Source organism: Euleptes europaea, chromosome 1 (assembly GCF_029931775.1).
Source record: "Euleptes europaea isolate rEulEur1 chromosome 1, rEulEur1.hap1, whole genome shotgun sequence".
Classification (NCBI taxonomy): Eukaryota; Metazoa; Chordata; class Lepidosauria; order Squamata; family Sphaerodactylidae; genus Euleptes; species Euleptes europaea.
Window position 1 is genome coordinate 3,716,696 of NC_079312.1, and position 21,439 is coordinate 3,738,134.

The following is a 21,439-nucleotide window of genomic DNA, read 5'->3' on the forward strand; positions in this document are numbered from 1 at the left end:
AAAATGGGAAAAAACTTTAAACGGGGGGTATGTTCCCAATCGCAAAATCACGGGAACCTCTCAAGGGGCCAGCTCCTTCACTGCACTGGTGATCCCCCAGTCTCGTCCTCCTCCGAGGAGAAGGTTTCAGCGTCGGGGGGGGGGGTCAGAGGTATTTGTAATCCAAAACCCCAATGGGTCATTATTTGTAATCCGCAGCCCCGGAGGGGGTATGCAAAGGTGGATTTGTAATCCGTGACCCGGAGGGGCCAAACAACTAGACAGTGGGACCCTTGGAATCACGAGTGAGAGTAGTAGGGGCCTCGCACCTGGCGACGGTGGTGCATCTGGTAGCCTCATTCCTCCAACGGCTGCCTCCACCCGCCCGGGTTGCACTCCCAGGGCGGGGACTAGGCACTGGTCATCCCGGTTGTGCTGGGCACTCTACAGCGAAGTGGCCATGATCTTCGAAAATGAGGCAGGTTCTACTGAGGGACCCTGCGGCTCGATCGGTTTCAGGAGCCGGTCTCCATGGCGATTGAGTGGGCACTCTCATTGCAGTACGGCCTTGTCTTTGCCCCCTTCTCTCGCTCTGAGTCTCACCAGGGAAAGAGATTGTCAGCGGATTTCCACCTCTTCCGCAAGCAAAATCCACTCTTTGCGAATCGGGGGGTCCCGCTGCATGTACGCCTAATACAAAATTTTGGGGTGCAGCCCCCAAAAGTATTGAAGTCGGGTGGCTTCACTCCAGTCCACAATTTTGCTTGCGAGTCGTTGAAACTCACTAGCATACTCTCGGACTGAAGAAGTTCCCTGGCGTAGTTGCATCAGGGCAGTCTTAGCTTCCCCCCCGAACAGGTCATCAAAGCCTCTTCGTAGCACTCGCATAAAGTCATTCAAACTCCACACAGATCGGCCCGGAGATCAAACTGCTGGATCATCCATTCTGCCGCTGTGCCTTCCAAGAGGGACGAAACAAACCTAACCCGGCTGTCTTCCGTGGGGAAGGTATGTCCTTTTTCTCTCATAAAGCCATCCACTTGATGCAAAAAACAGGGAAGTGTCTCCGCAGACCCATTAAGTCATTGGCACATCCCCATATGTGATAAACTGCTGAGGCAGGGGTTGTGGCCACGGCTGCATGGGTATTCCCGATGCTGCTGGCTGCGGTCCCACACCTCCGGGCGGCGGTACCGCTGGTTGACCCGGTACTCTGGGCGGTGGAAAGGCTGGCGGAGCCTGACTGTCCCAAACCCCCAGGCGGCAGCCCCCCTGGGGTGTTCTAGGTAGTCCCGGCGTCGTTTGGACGGGTACTAGAATGGGTTGAGTGGGCACAGGAGTGGGGAGATGTCAAGTCCGTTGCCACTGTCCCAACTCCCAACACCTGACATCCATTTGCTCTTGTATTTGGGCCATTCGTTCATTGAGGTCCCAATTCTGCCACTGCAGACGTTGCATATCGTCCCCAGCTCCTTCATCCCGCCAACCTCGGGAAACACCAAAAGTTGTATTCCTATCCCCGCAGTCCCCCTCTGTGGGATCCTGCGTCCCTGCGCTGTGGCAGTTGGCTCTAGCCAGCCGTGGCTGGCGAGCCGTGAGACTGCTCGGGAGTTCATAAAACGGGGGTTCAGGGGACACTGAGAATAAGGACCAGGCCTCTTCTCCCTCGTCCGGGACCTCGGCTCGCGTTTCCAATGCGGTCTCCACTGTTAATGCTTCCGCCATCTCGGCGGCCCATGCATCGGCCGCTAGTGCTGCTCGAAGTTGCTCAGCCTCTTGGTGCAACCGGGGTCGAACTGGGCTCACCGTCTCCGACCGCTCCGTCGGGAGGGAGAAGGGCGTGGGACCAGGCCCCTCCAGGAATATCTTGTTTCCAGGGCCCGCTGCCACATACTCTCCTGCATGGCGGTATCAACCCAACAGTCTGTCCCTGCTCCTCCTCGCTCTCTTCAGGCTGCGCTGCCGGCAGGTCTCCTTCCACTGCGGGGACTCCCTATCGAGGCAGCAGCGCTGCCGTAGAGCCGACACCATGTCCACTGCCCTGGTACTAGTTGGGTCAGTGGAGCAGCGTCCTGCTGGGGAACCTCTCGGATGGCAAGCCAACGGGTTCCCTCCTTTGCTTGAAACACATCCTAGTCCTTGCCAAAACGCAGACACTCACATTGGGAAAACAAGAAACTAAAATAGAAAAAGTTGGATTAGAGTCCTAATGTAAGGCTGAGTTCACCGGGGAATCCCAATCACCAAACGTCCAGACAGAGTAGTCTAAGAAGCTGGTTTTTCCAGGAAGCAAAGGTGAAAAGCAGCAACTTACAGGGAAGGTACGAGGACTCTAATGGCAGGGGAAAGGGCAAGCTGGAACATATACAGAAAACCAAAGGCACACTTGGATACCAGGCCAGGCCTGGTTCTCATGGTAGATTACAGTTATCACGGAAATGAAGAGCAAGTAGACGTAACAATCCTCCGAGCTACACAACCTTGGAGGCCAGCAGCATTGTCAGGCTCGGAGCTCACATATAGTTATTGTAATTACAAAGTATCTCAAACCAAAGTACTCGTTTCATTATTACAACCAGGGCATATTATGACCATTATAGATTTTGTTATTTAACATTGAATGTAATAGAGTTATTTTCAGAAATAAACTTAGAAAAAGGATTAGATCAGTAAGTAACCTTTAAAATTCCCTAGTTGAAGTTTAGTTTCACAGTAAACCCTCCATGCTTCCCATTCACCCATAAAGTGTGCATTGTCTTTTTGATTTATCATTGCCATGAGTTTTGCCTTTTCCGCCATTTCTAACATTTTTTTTAATCTAGTCTTTGTCTGGATTTCAGAGACTGGTCTTCTTTTTCCTCTTCTTGTTCCTGCTGCTGTTCTAAAGTGAGGGCAACTAGGTCTTTTTTATATCTTCCCAAAAACTTCCCAATATCTTCCAGTGAAATGACAGTGAATCTGACCTCTTCATAGGTAAAGGTAAGTCCCTGTGGGAATATCCAACGGTATCTTATTCCATTCTTCCTCAGCGTCATAATCAACTCTTTGTACATGTTTCTTTTCAACATCAAATGTCGCGGGATATCTTTGAGTATTATTAGTGGATTTCCTTTTACAGACAATGGATTGTCATAGTGGGCTTGCATGATAGTATCCTTCATCCTAATGTTATAAAAGGAGATCATAATATCTCTAGCCTTCAATTTTTGGAAAAATCAAAGGCTAGAGATAAAAAATTGGAAAAATCAAAGGCTTGAACTCCCTTCTCCTTAAGTATTCCTGACCATGGGATTCTACCTAGCATAAGTTTAAGTTGTTAAAATTTGCTCTTTTAAAGTCCAACCTATATGTCTGACTACGTACAGGTTTTCCTTTCCCCAAGATGGTAAATTACAAGAGTATGTGGTCACTACTACCCAGGGTGCCTACTACTTTAACCTCATCGACCAGTTCTTCCCTGTTGGTGAGAATCAAGTCTAAGATAGCAGTTCCCCTTGTTTCCCTGTCCACTTTCTGGAATAGGAAGCTGTCAGCCAGACAAGTCAGGAATTAATTGGATCTTGCATTTTTAGCTGTGTTGGACCTCCAACAGATAAGACTATTTAAACAGGCTCTGCTTGCCAGAGGCGGATCTGAGCAGCTGGGAGAGAGACAGAGGAGGAACTTAGAGAAAGGTCAGTGAAAGTTTTACTGTAAAGTTTGTATTTATGTTTTCCTCAGTGGCTGGGGAGCAGTAGTTGAGGTTGCTGTGTGTGTGTGAGTGCCTGTAGCCTGCTGGAGGGGGGTTTCTGGCTGGTTCTCTTTGTTGTTTTATCTAGCTGTAGCTGGCTGAAGGTAATTGCTGTGCTGTTGATTGCTGAGGGTGGGGCTGACACTATTTAAACAGGGCACTTGCCCTGGGGCTCTTAGCCTGGGGGTCTGGCCTATATGTGCTGAGTGTTTTACTTCCTCAAGGAGGGAGCCTTGAAAGGTTTACCAGGGGAACTATCAGAGTAGCCTAGGAAAGAAACTTCAGAAATGGATCACAGCATTGTGGCTAGTGAGGGAGCCGAGACAGTAACATGCAAGGTCTGTGGCATGTTTGTCTTTTTACCTGAGGGTAACATTAATTACACTTGCAGCAAGTGTAAGTTGGTAGCCCTGCTGGAGGAGAAGATACAGGGTCTTGAGGCACGCTTGTCCACACTTCATTTTTTAAAGCAAGGTGAAGAGTTCATGGACAGAACTCATGAAGCTCTTTTTAGCGAGCAACAGGAGCAGGAGAGTAAGGAATCTGAACAAATGGAGGTACAAACAACACAAGAGGAGGATGCATGGAAGAATGTGGCCCACAGGAGTAGGAAAGTCAGGACACATCCTGATCCTCTCTTGCTCAGCAATCGGTTCCAGAATCTCCCAACAGATACTGATTCTGGACCACTGGAACAAGGGCTATCCCCCCTAAAGTGTGAAAGAAATTCCTCAGGAGTCCTGCGCATGAGAGGACTCGATTTTCTGCCCCACAATTTAGGAAGAGGTGTGTTCTCGTAATTGGGGATACCCTCCTGAGAAGGGTAGAGTCTAAAGTATGCCGACCTGACTTGTTGTCCCAACTTGTTTACCGGGTGCATGCATCGAGGATGTGACGGAAAGGGTAGGAAGACTCATCATGCCCACAGATTATTACCCTTTCTTACTGGTTCATGTGGGAACAAATGATATTGCCCGGCACAGCCCAGAACGTATTAAAAGAGACTACATGGCTCTGGGTGAGAAGGTGAAGAACTTGGGGGCGCAGGTTGTGTTTTCGTCAATTCTGCCTGTTGAAGGTTGTGGCTTAGGAAGGGAAAGACAAATACTCCAAATTAATGACTGGCTGCGTGGGTGGTGTCGTCAAGAAAGGTTTGGATTTCTGGACCATGGCTTACGCTTTCAAGAAGAAGCTCTTCTGTCGGGGGATGGTTTACACCTTACGAGGGTAGGAAAAAATGTGTTTCGTGAGAGCCTTGCAAACCTGATCAGGAGGGCTTCAAAATAAATCCTATGGGGGAGCGAGACAACTTAAAGCCTTGTATGTTGATAATACCTGGAGACAAGAACAATAAAGATTTGCAGGGAGTGGCATGTATGCAAGGACCCCTGACATTTCAAAGCACCGGGCATGTCAGAGTTGATGGAGTTAAAGCTGCTTTTCATGGCTCAGAGGTGACTGCCCATTAACTGGAAATGGTCTCTCATTGTTTTGATGAAATTCTCTTGAAGTAGAGATATGGTTGCTCACAGGTGATAGAGCTGGGGGGGGGTTATATAAGAGCCCTACTGACATCCTGGCTCTGTGATGGAAATGTGCTCTGCACATGGCAGGCAGATGCGCTCTCTCAAACCTATTCCAAAGATCTGCTTTTGTACCCCAGGTGATCAAGGGGGCGCCTTTCAAGAAAACTGACAGAAGATGGCAGCTCATATTGGGATGTCTCAGGTGAGGAGGAAACAGGGGACTTACACTGAGGATTCAAAAACGATTTTCCTCTGTGTGTGTTCTTTGATGCTGTTGAAGACTGCCTCTCTGACTGAATCTCTTTCCACACTCTGAGCATTTAAAAGGTTTCTCCCCTGTGTGGGTTCTTAGATGCATATGAAGATGGCTATTGCCACGGAATTTCTTTCCACACTCTGAGCATTCAAAAGGTTTCTCTCCTGTGTGGGTTTTTTGATGCTGTTGAAGAGTGCCATTCTGACTGAATCTCTTTCCACACTCTGAGCATTCAAAAGGTTTCTCCCCTGTGTGGGTTCTTTGATGCTGTTGAAGAGTGCTACTGTGACTGAATCTCTTTCCACAATCTGAGCATTCAAAAGGTTTCTCCCTTGTGTGGGTTCTTTGATGCTGTTGAAGAGTGCTACTGTGACTGAATCTCTTTCCACACTCTGAGCATTCACAAGGTTTCTCCTCTGTGTGGGTTCTTTGATGCCTTTGAAGATGGCCACTGCGACTGAATCTCTTTCCACACTCTGAGCATTCAAAAGGTTTCTCCCCCGTGTGGGTTCTTAAATGCGTATGAAGATGGCCACTGTGTCTGAATCTCTTTCCACACTCTGAGCATTCAAAAGGTTTCTCCCCTGTGTGGGTTCTTTGATGCAGTTGAAGATCACCACTGCTACTGAATCTCTTTCCACACTCTGAGCATTCAAAAGGTTTCTCCCCTGTGTGGGTTCTCTGATGCAGTTGAAGATGGCCACTGTGACTGAATCTCTTTCCACACTCTGAGCATTCAAAAGGTTTCTCCCCTGTGTGGGTTCTTTGATGCTGTTGAAGACTGCCACTCTGACTGAATCTCTTTCCACACTCTGAGCATTCAAAAGGTTTCTCCCCTGTGTGGGTTCTTTGATGCAGTTGAAAAGTGCCACTGTGTCTGAATTTCTTTCCACACTCTGAGCATTCAAAAGGTTTCTCCCCTGTGTGGGTTCTTTGATGCAGTTGAAGATCGCCATTGCGACTGAATCTCTTTCCACACTCTGAGCATTCAAAAGGTTTCTCCCCTGTGTGGGTTCTTTGATGCTCTTGAAGACCGCCACTGCGACTGAATCTCTTTCCACACTCTGAGCATTCAAAAGGTTTCTCCCCTGTGTGGGTTCTTTGATGCTGTTGAAGACTGCCACTCTGACTGAATCTCTTTCCACACTCTGAGCATTCAAAAGGTTTCTCCCCTGTGTGGGTTCTTTGATGCTGTTGAAGACTGCCACTGTGTCTGAATCTCTTTCCACACTCTGAGCATTCAAAAGGTTTCTCCCCTGTGTGGGTTCTTAGATGTGTATGAAGATGGCCACTGTGACTGAATCTCTTTCCACACTCTGAGCATTCAAAAGGTTTCTCCCCTGTGTGGGTTCTTAGATGTGTATGAAGATGGCCACTGCGACTGAATCTCTTTCCACACACTGAGCATTCAAAAGGTTTCTCCCCCGTGTGGGTTCTTTGATGCCTTTGAAGATTGCCACTGCGACTGAATCTCTTTCCACACACTGAGCATTCAAAAGTTTTCTCTCCTGTGTGTACTCTTTGGTGCACAAGAAGGTGTGATCTGTATTTGAAGTACTTTCCACACTGAAAGCATTTGTGCGTCCTCATTACAGTACCCTTTGGGAAATGTGCACTACACTTTCTTCCACAAGAGTATATCCTTCCACTCTCCATGCAGATAATATGCTTCTCTCCTGAATGAATCCTTCGGTGTTGACAGAGGTCTGATTTCTGTGAGAAGATCTTGCCACAATCTGAGCAGCTATGCAGTTTCTCTCCTTTATGTGTTCTTTGATGTCTAAGTAGCTCTGCTCTGCAAAGGAAGCTCCACACACACTTCAAACATTGATGGGTCTTCTTTCCATTGTGCATTTGCAAATGGAGATCATATTGGGCTTGATCTGAGAAATTCATGCCACACTCCAAGCACTTATATGCTTCCTCCACCATGTGGATTAGTTCATGGAAATCCCGTCCTTGGCCAGGAATGGGTTTGTCCCTCTTCTTGGCTGTGTGACTTCCTTTCCGCCTCTTAGGTCTGCCTTGATTCCTGAAGTTTCCTTTCAAATCTTTATTCTTCACTTTATCTGGCAATAGCTGATGCGCTTCCCCTGCTGGAATGAAGAGAGATCCTGTTAGCACCCCCACAATAAGGTCTGATCATCCACACACAAAACATTTCAGTGGCTCTTCCCTGCTCTACATTAACAGGTACAATAATATGCACTTTAAAGGGACATGAAAGTCTTGGTTTGCAGTCTAATGATTTAGTCAGCTCCTCACCTGAGTTAATTCTTTGATGTGAAGAAAGGGCTGATTTCCAACGGAAGGTCTCTCCACATTCCTCACAATCGTATGGTTTCTCTCCTGAGGGAATTTTCCTCTTGGAAATAACACTCATGTTCTTACTGAAGGTCTTTCCACCGGCCAAACTTTCATTTTCATTTTCCCTGGAGCGGATTCTCTGATTAGCACGGAAACCTTTGTTCTTTCTTGTTTTGGTTGACCTTCCTTTTTGGATTGGGATTTCATGGAAGTTCCCTTTTTGGGATGGAATGGGCCTATCCCTCCTCTTTGCGTGGCTTCCCTCCTGCCTCTGTGGTCCGTGTCCATCCTCGAAGTTTCCTTTGGCACCTTGATTCTTGTTTTTTTCCAAAGAGAACCCCTGGTATCCCTCAGGCAGCTCATCTACATTTGCTGTTGGAATAAAGAGAGGTCAAGCCAGTACCTACACAAGAAGGCAAGCCACCCATCAGGCACTGCTCACTAATGGGTGTGCATTTCCTTTATCAGACCTTCATTTCCCCCCACCCCCGTGCCAATGATCACCTTCTTTCTACCCCACCAGAACTGTTGGTCACACCTTATCTCCAGCCAGACCTCCCAGGTCAGCAGTTTTTATATTCTGCCTCCCCTCCCCTCTCCCGACTCCTCATATGTCCTTTTTCCCCTTAAAGTGGCCAAGAATTCTTCCCCCACTGTTCACATTTGACTTGTCATGCAGCTGTTTTGAATCTCTGCTATTTATGATTAAATAGAAGACAAGGAGAAAAGAAGGTTTTCATATCCTGATTTTCTCTACCTAACGCGTCTGAAAGTGGATTACAATAACTTTCCCTATCCCCCCCACAACAGACACCTTGCGGGGGAGGTGGGGCTTAGAGAGTCCTGAGGGAATAGTGACTGTCCCAAAGTCACCCACCTGGCTTCATATGGAACAGTGGGAAATCAAACCTCTCTCCATACTAGAGTCCGCCACCCTTAACCACTACAGCCCGCTGGCTCTCCACAAGAAGTTAGAGAGAGAGACAGAGAGGGAGAGAAAGTGATCGCTCTTATATGGGGAAGGAAAACAAATCCAAGGAAGACAAAACTTTTTTTCTGAAAGAATGGAAACCTGGTAAAGGTTAGAGTCCACAATCCCAACCAGTGTAAGGGGGACGAATCAATTCTAGATCAGAGTCAGAGGGGATGACGGTAATCCCATCTGGGGGACAAGTGTGTTGTAATGCTTGGCAACTGAAAAATTAGGATGGAGCTTCATGAGGGCCTCTCAGTCCTGCATTGACCTCAGGCCAGGACACCCTCACTGGCTTGAGCAATGGCCACAACACTGGCCTCTGTTGCCCCTGTTGCTACTCAGGTCACGCTACCCGGTCATGATGAATATCGCTTTTGCTGCCACCCCACCACCTCAAGGCTCCCAAATGGAATCAAGTAACAGGGCAGGTCTCAAAACAGTGCACTGCTGTTCAAGATGTTGATTCACATATCGGGCCAATGGTAAAATCCTAATGGCAGCAATTTGCACCTTTGGCACCTTACCCAGAGAGGCCACGCTCCCATAGTTCTCCAGCATGACCTCCTTGTAGAGATCTCTTTGGTCTGGATCCAGCAGGGCCCACTCTGCCACAGTGAAATGCACGGACACCTCCTCAAAGGAAACTGGAGACTGAAAGGAAAAGGAGATTCCTTATCACAGAGATCATTCCAGGCAGAGGTGAAACTCTGGAAGGGGGCATTCTGGGAAGGCGTGTGTAAAAGGAGTGGCATTCAGAGCCTCTTGCCTGGGCCCCTTAACCAGAACTGCAGGAGGAAAGCCCCCCGAGAACGGATTTGAGACCAAGGCTGCCCCCCGCTCATCTCTTCTACCTGGACTGGAGGTACAGCAGCAGTTTCCACACCTCTGCAAAGAGAATGGATGAACACTGTCTCTTCGCTACCTGCGAGGGAGAGAAAAGCGGAAGAAAGGGTATTAGCCTTGACATCTTGTTTGGTTTTCTTCTGTGAAGCGTGCTTTATGCCTCCCCGTTCCCAGGGTGTGAAACCTTGCCATATGTACACTAAAAAAAATGGTTACACTTTGTAGTAAGTTGTGGGAGAGGCGGAAGAGAAGAACAAGGTACCCATGAGCCTCAGGGGGGCTTTAAATGCTGCTGACCCATGTCAGACTTCTGTCATACTTGAAACTTGTCCCATGAACTTTGGAGCTCAGAAACGTGGCAGCATCTCTGCTGGATCAGACCAGAGGCCCAGGCAGGCTATTCTCCCACCGGCTGGGCCCTCGCACATGCCCTTGAGTCCAGGCTGGTGGGAGAAAAAAAGGGAGGTGAAAAAGAGGGAGATGGGAGAAAAAGAGAGAGGCACCTTGCCAGCACGTCTGGCCAAAAAACCCAGATGTGAATTGAGCACCTCTGGAAACCCAGGGTAATATCAGTGAGGGTCTGGAGAGTCTACGGATCCATTAATGTCGCATCCGGGTTTTCAGCCAGAGCTATACTGCCCAGAACGTGCAGGCTCCTTTTATTCGCAAGATTGAAGAGCTCGGCCAAGATTCATATGGCTTTTCTTCTGAGCCATGTTGTGTCCCTCTAATGGGAAAAAGGTGGGATATGAATATTGTAATCAATATGAGGAATTGCCCCCTGAATTAGTCTAATCCCCTTTTAGAGACGTGACAATTAGTGAACGCTGAGGGCCACAAGTTGGGTGAAGAAGCATTTGGTTTTTTCCCCTGACTAGAACTCGCTACCCATCAAATTAACTGGGTGCCCCAATCCTATCCAGGCACAATGAGTCCTTACCGCAGGAGAGGGCACCTTGGGCGCGCTCTTGGACTCGGGCCTGCTGCCCTTCCTCCGAAGGAGCTCTTTCCATCTCACAGAACTTCGCTTCCATCTTCACAGATGGACCCCAACTCTGAAACAGCAGCGAGGGAGACAGGTAAGAGATGGCATGGAAGACACCAAGGAACCCACTCCCTTACTCTGCACCTAGGGTTTTCTTCCGACCCTGGGGTATTATCTGGAGGGACAAGAAATTCCCCAGAAGAAGTGGCCTGCTGAAGTAGGTTGTTCAACCTCCCATTTGGATGATTAACCCTTGGGCAAACATCAGACATGGATAATGCCATATATAGTTGCTTGAATTGGAATACCTTGAAAGAAAAGCCCTCACCTGTTCTGCCTGCCTCTTCTCCTCTGCCTGACTAAGGAGGAAGCCTTCAGCCAGGGCCACCGCCTGGGAACTGGTTTCTGGCCCACATCCTCTGACCCAGCGCTGCATTTCATGGGGCAGTATGGTAAGGAACTGCTCCAGGATCACCAGGTCCAGGATCTGCTTCTTGGTGTGTCTCTCTGGCTTCAGCCATTCTTTGCAAAGTCCATGGAGATGGCTGCAAACCTCCCGGGGCCCATCGGCCTCACAGAAGCGGAACTGCCAGAAGGGTTGGCAATGTACTTCTGAGTTCAGGGGCTCCTGATCCCAAATCTCTGGCACAGCTCTTTCCCAGGAATCAATGCCAGTCACAGCTTGTTCAGGATGGGGGCCTTTCCTTGCTCTCTTGCCAGGTCCAGGTCCTTCTGGGTCCTGCTCCTCCATCTCTTTCCCCTTCTATTGGGTCGCCTCCGACTGTGAACAGATCCCTTTAGTCACTTGGCTGTGAAGAGAGGATTCTCCCTGCTGGGCGGGAGGGGCGGAGGGAAAGGGGGACAGATAGCAACTGTGCCAGAAGGAAAACAAAAGGGAATGGAGATACACTGGGTCACCCCAAACTTGCTATCAAATCAAATATTAAGTCCATACCCCCAGAGTAAAAAACAACAACCATGGATCCGCTGCTTTGTGGCGCAGCCACCATGCAAAAACACAGAGTTCCAAAGGACGGATCCTCATGGGCACTCATTATTGAATCACTACAGATTTACAATCAAATTACGTATCACGTCCATAACCACCAGTTAGGAGCTAAAACTAAACTGTCTGGCTCAAGGGGTCAGGTGGGAGACTCCAACCCTGCACACAGAAAGCTAGAACGGCAAGGAGAAAGTTTGTGCCCAAGGCCTCTGCCTGTGCGAATCAGGTCAAGAGAGTGATTGGGGGGGCGTGTCTTATCTTCTTCCCTCCGGCACTGCTGACCCTGAAGAGAGCCTGCAAATCTGGTTCATAATCTCAGGGAGCCTTCTGTAGGGAGGGAGCAGGAAACAGGACCCCCTCTCCCTGCTCATGTGCCAGGGAGGGTGTGGGTCAACTGGGGGTGGGAGGGAGCTCTTTTCCCAATTCATTACTCCCCCATCCTTTCTCTACACTTTGGATCTTGCATAGCAGACCCTGGCCCTACATTTCTCCCCCCTCCCAAGAGCCCTTTCAGCTCACCAGACACCACCCAGCCGTTCCTGCAGCAGCCTGGAAACCCCAAACCTTCCTTCTGTAGGGTGGGAGGAGGAAACGCTCAACCCCCCCCACCCGTTGTGCCTCTCTTTCTCTTAAAGTATTCCAGGGTATTCTGCCCTCCCCATCAGAGCTGGAAAATAAACTGGTTTTAATTCTAATGCGGTCCGAGATTGAAACATTCTGATGTCTCCCGTGTAGGGAGGAATGTGAGGTGTCCCCCACACACACACACACCCTTGGGCATCACTTTCCCCCCCTCCGGAGAGCCTTATCTGGCCCCCTCCGACCTTTTTGCTCTCTGCTGGGGGTGGGTCATGGAGACTGTTTTACTAATTTGAACGCACCTCATTTCCAAACACATCAGATGCCAGGAGTCATTTAGAGGATGGTGCCGAGTAGTTTTCTCTTGCCCTAGAAGGTCAGACCAGAGTTTCCGTCTAGACATTAGGAAGAATTGTCTAACAGTTAGAGCAGTTCCACAGTGGAACAGGCTTCCTCGGGAGGTGGTAAGCGCCCCTTCCCTAAAGATTTTTAACCTGAGGCTAGATGGCCATCTGTCAGCAATGCTGATTCTATGACCTTAGGTAGATCGTGAGAGGGAGGGCATCTTGGCCATCTTCTGGGCATGGAGTTGGGGGTTCACTGGGGGTGTGGAGGAGAGATACTTGTGAATTTCCTGCATTGTGCAGGGGGCAGGACTAGATGACCCTGATGGTCCCTTCCAGCTTTATGATTCTGTGACCCTGATAGTCCCTTCCAACCCCCTGACTCTATGATTGCACTGCAAAAATCAGGTACCCACCCCTTAGTGGCACTGCCATGGTACAAAAACATGGTTCCAAAGTACGGCTCCCCATGGATCCTCAGGAATTTTGCACTGGGTCACCCCAAACCTGCTATCAAATCAAATATTAAGTCCATACCCCTAGAGTAAAAGAAAATCATGGATCCACTGCTTTGTGGCGCCGCCACCATGCAAAAACAGAGGTCTAAATCACGGATCCTCATGGGCACTCACTATTTTTTCATTGAACCCCTCCAGGTTTACAATCAAATTACGTATCACGTCCATAACCACCAGTTAGGAGCTAAAACTAAACTGTCTGGCTCAAGGGGTCAGGTGGGAGACTCCAACCCTGCACACAGAAAGCTAGAACGGCAAGGAGAAAGTTTGTGCCCATGGCCTCTGCCTGTGTGAATCAGGTCAAGAGAGTGATGGGGGCCGTGTCTTATCTTCTTCCCTCCGGCACTGCTGACCCTGAAGAGAGCCTGCAAATCTGGTTCATAATCTCAGGGAGCCTTCTGTAGGGAGGGAGCAGGAAACATGCCCTCCCCCGCTCATGAGAGGGAGGGCATCTTGGCCATCTTCTGGCCAAGGAGATGGGGGTCACTGGGGGTGTGGAGGGGAGGGACTTGTGAATTTCCTGCATTGTGCATGGGGTAGGACTAGATGACCCTTGTGGTCGCTTCCAGTTCTATGATTGTGTGACCCTGGTAGTCCCTTGACTACCCCGACTCTATGATTGCACTGCTGACCCTGAAGAGAGCCTGCAAATCCGGTTCATAATCTCAGGGAGCCTTCTGTAGGGAGGGAGCAGGAAACATACCCCCCCACGCTTATGTGCCAGGGAGTGGGTGGGTGAACTGGGGGTGGGAGGGGAGCTCTTTTTCCAATTCATTTCTCCCTCATCCTTTCTCTACACCTTGGGTCTTGTATAGCAGACCCTGGCCCTACATTTCTCCCCCCTCCCAAGAGCCCCTTTCAGCTCACCAGACACCGCCCAACCGTTCCTGCAGCAGCCTGGAAACCCCAAACCTTCCTTCTGTAGGATGGGAGGGGGAAACGCACAACCCCCCACCCCCAGTTGTGCCCCCCTCCCTCTCTTAAAAGCATTCCAGGGTATTCTGCCCTCCCCATCAGAGCCGGAAAATAAACTGGTTTTAATTCTAATGCAGTCCGAGATTGAAACATTCTGACGTCTCCCGTGTAGGGAGGAATGTGGGGTCCCCCCTCCCCCACACCCTCCCTCGGGCATTGCTTCCCCCCCCCCCCAGGAGAGCCTCGTCTGGTTCCCTCCGACCTCTTTGCTCTCTGCTCATGGGGGATTTTGAAGTGTAAGGATGTGTCACTGGCCACCAAGACTAGATTAATTCATGCCATCGTATTCCCCATTACTATGCAACACGCTGCAGGCCAGGAGTCACTTATTCCTCCCCCCACCCCCCAGATTCCTTCGCCTTGGAGAGAACCTGCCCGGGGGGGGGGTCTGACTCCAAACACTCCCCTCTCCCCCAATCCAGCCCCCTCCTCACCCTGCTTTTCCTTGACTCACCCCCCCCCACGGACTCACAACCCGCCCCACCACTACCCAGAGGACCCCCACCCCCACCCCGCAGGCTCTCCGCTCCTTCCCCCCCCCTGGAAACCTGATCACTCCCAAAGGCTTCCGCAATGCAGGGGAGGGGGCTGCATCTCCCTCCCCCCCCCACCTTAAGCAGAGAGAGGGGAGGAGCGCCAGGCCGAGCAGGCTTCCCCCCCCCCCGGGCTTTTCGGTGTGTGTGGATGGGGGGGTCTTCCTCCCTCTCCCGGATCGCGGCCCGCCTGCCTCTGACCCCGCTTTCCCCCCCCACACTTCCCCCCGACCCCCCCTTCACTCACCCAGGCAGGAGGAGCCGCCGCAGCCGCTTTCCCACGCGAGGGGGTGGGGTGGGGTGGTCAGAACACCAAAGGCCGCCTTTCCGGGGAAGACCGGAAGTGGCCCCTCTAGGGGGTCAGCCTCGCTGGCCTTCCTTTCCTCCACCCAAGCGCCGCCCCTCTGTGTGTCGGGGGTGCAAAGCACAGCCCCCCCTGTGCAAAACGAGCTTTGCATTCGCTGGGGGAGGGAGGGGGAGCAGCTGGAGGAGACCAGGGGCATTTGGGGGAGGGGCGATTCAACCCCCCCTCGCACCCCCCGCCCTTGCATTACCTGGGGCAAGAGGAGACGCTGCCCCCCCTTCTCCCTCTCTCGTTCCCCCCCCCAAGCAGGATGCGGCCCACCTGTGTCCCGCCCCCCCCCCCGGCACAGCCTCACCGGGCACGGATCCGGAGGGGGAGGTTGGGGGTGGGCTAGCCTCGGAGGCCCCTTTCTGCTTGGGGGACTTTACCTGCACCTGGGAAAGGGAGAGCCCCCTCCCCCCCATCCCACCTTAGACCCAAGCAAGAGAGGGTCTGGGGTGGAGGCGGGGGTGGAAATAAGAGCCTAGACACTACTGGGGAGTTCAAGGACGCCTCTGGTCCGTTTAGGGGATCATTTGAATCCAGCTCCCACTGGATCTTGGGGTCCCCGAAGCCCCCCCCCCCGGGTCCCTGTGCATCCTGGTGCCGGAACCTCTAACACAGGGAAGCTTTTCAGTCTTTTCTGCCATCCCCGGATTTTGTCTAAAGAAGCGTCCTCTTAATTCCCTGTGGGAAACTTCCATTTCCAAACAAGTGGGGGCCTGATTTGCATGGGGACCACAGGAGACAAGGAGGCTGAAGCCTCCCACCACACTGCTTTCCCTGATCCAGTATGGATCCGTGGAAGCCAGCGTGGTGTAATGGTTAAGAGGGTTGGACCAGTATGCAAAGGCCCCGGGTTCAAATCCCCACTCAGGCCATGGAACGCTCGCTGGGTGACCTTGGGCCAGTCACACTCTCAGCCTAACCGACCTCGCAGGGTTGTGGTGAGGATAAACATGGAGATGCGAATGATGTCAGCTGCTTTGGATCCCCACTGGGGAGAAAGGCAAGGTGTTGATACGGCAAACGGGGGTTCGTGGGGGGAGAGAGAGACCTGCAGATCGTTATTCAAGAAAACAGTTTATTCTGGCAGCTGCGACCCAGAGCACTCTACCGAGTAAAAATCTCTGAGCCCCGATCATACTGAGGAAGGGATATTTATCCAAATTCAAGATATGACAACCCATCAACATTCAGGGTGGGCTGATAACACTCCAGACATCGAGGCGGCAGTGGAGTAATAGTTTCACCCAGTTCTTGTTATGGTTTACTGTAACCCTCCATGACTCTTACCCCAGTTACTAGCTCACAGACACACAGGGAGATTCTGCCCAGCAACAAGCTATTCCTTGGTTGCCCTAATACATTTTACAGAAAGGAAAAGAGATTATTACAAATTGCTGAATCAGTGGATCTTCCATAGTCAGGGGAAGTCTACCTGCTGTCACAGTGTCAATGAATTAAGTAAAGAGATCTTGGAAATGGCCCCAAGTGACTTTTTGGGGACTCCTGACTGGGCCGATACACGCCTTCTGGAAATCAAGCTCCAAGCACACGGCTCCCAGAACAAATCCATCACAGGGCCCGGGACAGACCTGGAAACGAGGCATCGTGCAATGAGGGCCTTGCATGGTTCCTTGCACCAGGATGGAGAGGGATCCAGGGGACGGGGGGGGGGGCCCTTCGTGGATCTGATCCCTAAACAGACCACGAGCCCTTGAGCTTTTAGTGTCTCAGTCCTATTTCTGCCAGCCTCTGCAGCAGACCGTCTGTGACTGGAGGGGGGGGGGGCTTCCCATTTCTAGGAGAAAATAAAGTGCCGAAGCAGAAAGGGGCCTCCGATGCCAGCCCCCACCCCCACCCCCCCTCCTTTGGGGCTCCAAGAAGCCCAGTGAACCTGTGCCAGGGAACGGGGGGGGGCTGGATCCTGCTTGGGGAGGGGGGAACAGAGAAGGGGCAACACATAATCCAGGGGGGGTGGGGGGGGGGCTTCCCCAACGGCCTCGAGTCTTTCCCAGCAGCCCCTTCTCTGCCTCCCCACTCCCAAAGACGACGCGAAGCCCCTTTGGCGGAGGGAGGGAGGAAGGAAGGGAGGAGGGGGCGTGTCCGTGATTTGCATCCCCGGGCGGAGGGTCGCCTCTATTGGCTGTCTCCGCCCCATCGGAACGAAGGCCAGCGAGTCTGAAATCCCAGAGAGGCCGCTTCCTGTCTGACCCGGAGTCCGCCCGTGGGAACGCGCCTTTGTTGCTCTGGTGCCTGGAAAAGCGGCAGCAGCAGCAGCTTCTTCTTCTTCCCCGTGAGTAAAAAGGGATCCTGGGGCTGGGTCGGGGGGGCTCGAGGCGGGGAAATGTGGGGCCAGCGGAAGCGAAAGGCAAGGGAGGCGGCCCAGGGGGAGAGGGAGAGCGAGCGAGCGACCCCCCCCCCACCGAAAGGCCTTATGCACAGAAGACGACCCCCCAAAAAACAGGGGGCGTTTGATAGACGGGGAAATACGGTATCTCAGGTAACAGGAAAGAAAGACCAAACGGTCCAAAGACCAATAAAAGTTTGCAGATGACCCAAACTGGAAAAATCACATTTCAAAAGCGATGAATTTCTCCTGATCTGGACTTCCTGGGAATAGTCCACAAAATCTAGCCCACAAAAATCTATTACTTATATCCTCCTATCTTGGACACTGAAATGTAACGTGGGATAGATCCTCAATCGACTTCTTATCACAGGAGAAGACTCTCTTTCCCTGTATGGGAGCCCACGAAGATGGCCTTCCAAGGCTGCGAGAGAGGTCTCCCAATCAGCTCCACAGATTTTAGGATCTGATCCTAAAGAGACTGATTCTTATCCCCCACACACACTCATAAAGGATGCTTCGTAGCAAAGGGGGGCAGTGACCCTTATTGTCCGTGTTGTAGCCCTGTGTCCTCTGGGGGAGGAGGGGTATGAGAATTTCTTATACTGATTACTGGAAGGGGAATTGTGTTAATGTTATTAATAGCCTATTAGTCTGCATTGTGATGGCGGTTGTGAATGTTTGCAATGGATGTTCTCTGAATCTTCCCAGAGCGATTGTAGGGCCTGAAGCTGCCGGTTGCCCTTGCTCAGAAGGACTCCGACTTTTTTTTATAAAGCTATGCATTAGCGTTCAAGGGCTGCAAGAAGCTCCTGAAAAGAAAGACAGACGACACACCAAGTGTTATTTTCTAAAAATTTTAGTGTCACATTGTGGGACCATATTGTCAAAGACGTGAACTCCCTCAGTTCTTTCATTGGAAAAAAAAATCACTGATCTCTCTCCTGGAATTAAATAGAAGTTGCATTTGGCTAGGAGGGACCTTAGAGTTGGGGCTTGGACATGGTGGGACACAATTCCTCACTCTCCCCAGAAAAGCCCTCTTCCTCCTCCCCTCGCGTGGGGGTTTCCATCTTCTGATCTTCAGGTATGCTCTATATAAAAGGTGCCCTTTCTTAGACCCCCCAACCTGAAAACAGTAATTTTTATACCCTCAAATGCCTCTGTGAGCAGAGAGGGCGGCCAAACCTAGATTCTGACGCTGCCACTCTAGGGGGAAGAGTGACACCCAGAATCGGGCCTGGAGTTCTCCTGGGATTACAGCAACTGATTTCCAGACCTCAGAGCTCCGTTCCCCTGGAGAAATGGCAGCTTTGGAGGTGGGACGGTCTTGCTGGCACGATGCTTAGCAAAACATGGAAGATGTTACAGGAACACAGATCTTCAGTGCAGTCCTAAAACCACTTTCCTGGAAGTAAGCCCGATTGAATAGGAGGATTATGGGTAGACCTGCTTGGGATTGCTTCAGGTGAGCTTGCTTTATATTGCCTCAGCTTTCTCCTCCTCCTCCCCACTCCATTCCTGGAGGTGGCATGGGATACCCCGGGACATGCAACCCTGTGGAGAATTACTCCATGGCAGCCCCGATGAGCTCTGTAGCTTTGGCTAACACACCTAGTAGCCATCCAAAGTAATCAGACACAAGTTTAGCATCTTTAAAGAGACAGAGACAGTCATATAACAAAATGATACTACAAACCACAATGGCACTTTGGTTCTGACCCATTGTGTGTCTCCATTCTTTTGGTTCCCTTCTGGCACGGTGTTATCTGTCTCACTCCCCTCTTTCCTCCCCCGCAGGGAGAAGCCTCTCTTTGTAGCCAAGCAAATAAAAGGAGCTTGTCACAGTCAGAGGCATCCTAATCGAAGGGGGAAAAAAGATGGAGGAGCAGGACCCAGAAGGAAATGGACCTGCCAAGGGAGCAAGGAAAGGCCCCCATCCTGTCCAAACTGGGAGTGGTGTGGAATCCTGGGAGAGAGCTGTTCCAGAGATCTGGAATCAGGAGCCCCTGAACTCAGACGTACATTGCCAACGCTTCTGGCAGTTCCGCTACTGTGAGGCCGATGGGCCCCGAGAAGTTTGCAGCCAGCTCCATGGACTTTGCAATCACTGGCTGAAGCCAGAGAGACATACCAAGAAGCAGATCCTGGACCTGGTGATCCTGGAGCAGTTCCTGACCATCCTGCCCCAGGAAATGCAGAGCTGGATCAGAGGATGCGGACCAGAGACCAGTTCCCAAGCAGTGGCCCTGGCCGAAGGTTTCCTCCTAAGTCAGGCAGAGGAGAAGAGGCAGGCAGAACAGGTGAGGGCTTTTCTTTCCAGGTATTCCAAATCAAGCAACGATATCTGACCTTACCCTAAAGCTTCCTTGCTCGATATTTGCCCAAGTGTTAATCATCGAAATGGGAGATTTAACAACATGCTTCAGCAGTCACTTCTTTTAGGGAATTTCTTATCCTTCCAAGTAATTCCACAAGGTAAGAGGAAAACCCTACCAAGAAGCAAAGTCTGGGAGTGGGGCAGGATCCATTCCTTGGTGTCTTCCATTCCATCTCTTACCCGTCTCCCTCGGTGCTGTTTCAGAGGTGGGATCCATCCCTGAAGATGGAAGCTGAGTTCTCTGAAACAGAAAGAGCTCCCTTGGAGGAAGGGCAGTGGGCCCGAGCCCAGGAGTGTGCCCAAGATGCCCTCTCACGCGGTAAGGACTCACTGTGCCTGGATGGGATTGGGGCATCCGGTGAATTTGATGGGTAGACAGTTCTAGTCAGGGTGAAAAAGAGAAACAGTCCTCCACCCACCTTTTGACACTCAACGTTCACTAATTGTGATACCCATTAAAGGGGATTCTACAAAATCATGGAGGCATTTCCTCATATTGATTACAAGATTCACATTCCCCCTTTTTTCCATTAGAGAGACTGAAGGTGGCCCAGAAGAAAAGGTAGACCAATCTCAACCGAGCTCTTAATTCTCGCAAATAAACAAAGCCTGTACATTGTGGGTAGAATAGCTCCTAATACCAATTGGTAGGAGCTGGGGATAGCGGGAGAATGTGTTTTGTGCTCATGCTTAGCAGGGCATCTTACGGGCCGCTACAGGAAATAGGATGCCAGGCAGGGGTCTGGCATGTCCAGCACCTTTGGGGAGGGGCTTGTGGAGGATGTGATGCCACGTTGATGTTACCTCTGGCTGAAAACCCAGATGTGACATTACTGGATCAGTAGACGATCCGGACACCCACTGATATTACCCTGAGTTTCCAGGTCTGCTCAATTCATGTGTGGTTTTTTAGCCAGATTGTGACAGCAAGGTGCCATGTGATGTTATTTTCGCCTCCCTCTTTTCCTTCCACCAACCTGGACTCAAGGGCTTGTGCGAGCGCCCAGCTGGTGGGAGAACAGCCTGCCTGGGCATTTGGTCTGATCCAGAAGAAACGCTGCCACCATTGAGTTCCACCATTCCCAGGACAGGTTGCAAGTATTTCAGAAGTCTGAAACGTGTCAGCAGAATTGAGTCCCTCCCACCCCCAGGTTCATCCGTCCCTTGTGCTTCTCTTCTGCCTCTCCCACAACTTAAAAGAAAGTTAAGTAGGAAGTCGAGGCTAATACCCTTTCTTCCACTTTTCTCTCCCTCGCAGGCAGTGAAGAGACACTGTTGATCCGTTCTTTTTGCGGAGGTGTGGAAAGAGCTGCTGCACCTCCAGTCCAGGTAGGGGAGATGAGAAGAGGGCAGCCTGGGTCCCCCCTCCTTTTTCTGGGGGGCTTTTCTCCTGCAGTTGTTGTTAAGGTGTCCAGGCAAGAGGCTCTGAACGCCACTCCTTTTATCCATGGCGATCTGGGACCTTCCCAGAATGCGCCCCCCTTCCAGAAATTCGCATCTGCCTTGCTTTATCTCTGACAAAGGAATCTGCTTTTGCTTTCAGTCTCCAGTTTCCTTTGAGGAGGTCGCTGTGCATTTCACTGAGGCGGAGTGGGCCCTGCTGGATCCGAACCAAAGAGCTCTCTACAAGGAAGTCATGCTGGAGAACTATGGGAGCGTGGCCTCTCTGGGTAAGGTAGCAGAGGTGCAAATTGCTGCCGTTAGGATTGTGCCATTGGGCTGATTCAAAGTCTTAAACAGCAATATGTTGTTTTAAGGCCTGCTCTGTTACTTGTTGCCTTCTGGGAGCCTCAAAGTGGTGGGGTG

The 21,439-nt window shown here is 50.9% G+C and overlaps 2 protein-coding genes across 2 annotated transcripts; one reads left to right on the plus strand and one right to left on the minus strand.

The window, feature by feature from the left end:
- Positions 1-5,470: 5,470 nt before the first annotated feature.
- Positions 5,471-9,918, minus strand: LOC130493451 (gastrula zinc finger protein XlCGF57.1-like). The gene is made up of 6 exons (XM_056867204.1): positions 9,915-9,918; positions 9,626-9,696; positions 9,303-9,425; positions 8,166-8,170; positions 7,203-7,271; positions 5,471-7,034 (listed from the first exon to the last, which is right to left on the minus strand). Exons 1-6 carry the CDS (start codon positions 9,916-9,918, stop codon positions 5,471-5,473), a joined length of 1,836 nt encoding a protein of 611 aa, XP_056723182.1.
- A 9,215-nt stretch (positions 9,919-19,133) lies between these two features.
- LOC130493452 (zinc finger protein 232-like) lies at positions 19,134-20,199 on the plus strand. The gene is made up of 3 exons (XM_056867205.1): positions 19,134-19,556; positions 19,838-19,952; positions 20,168-20,199. The coding sequence occupies exons 1-3, from the start codon at positions 19,134-19,136 to the stop codon at positions 20,197-20,199; spliced, it is 570 nt and encodes a 189-aa protein (XP_056723183.1).
- The last annotated feature ends 1,240 nt before the right edge of the window (positions 20,200-21,439 follow it).

Excerpts from the sequence above, each read along its gene's own strand:
- LOC130493451 (XM_056867204.1), bottom strand. Across the intron at positions 9,426-9,625 it reads CTGCTGTACCTCCAGTCCAG|TCTCCAGTTTCCTTTGAGGA; the intron begins GTAGAAGAGATG and ends TTTTCCTTTCAG. Across the intron at positions 7,035-7,202 it reads GGCAAGATCTTCTCACAGAA|ATCACACCTTCTTGTGCACC; the intron begins ATCAGACCTCTG and ends CTTCAAATACAG.
- LOC130493452 (XM_056867205.1), top strand. The coding sequence starts at position 19,134 with ATGGAGGAGCAGGACCCAGAAGGAAATGGACCTGCCAAGGGAGCAAGG. Across the intron at positions 19,557-19,837 it reads AGAAGAGGCAGGCAGAACAG|AGGTGGGATCCATCCCTGAA; the intron begins GTGAGGGCTTTT and ends GTGCTGTTTCAG. Across the intron at positions 19,953-20,167 it reads CCAAGATGCCCTCTCACGCG|AGAGACTGAAGGTGGCCCAG; the intron begins GTAAGGACTCAC and ends TTTTTCCATTAG.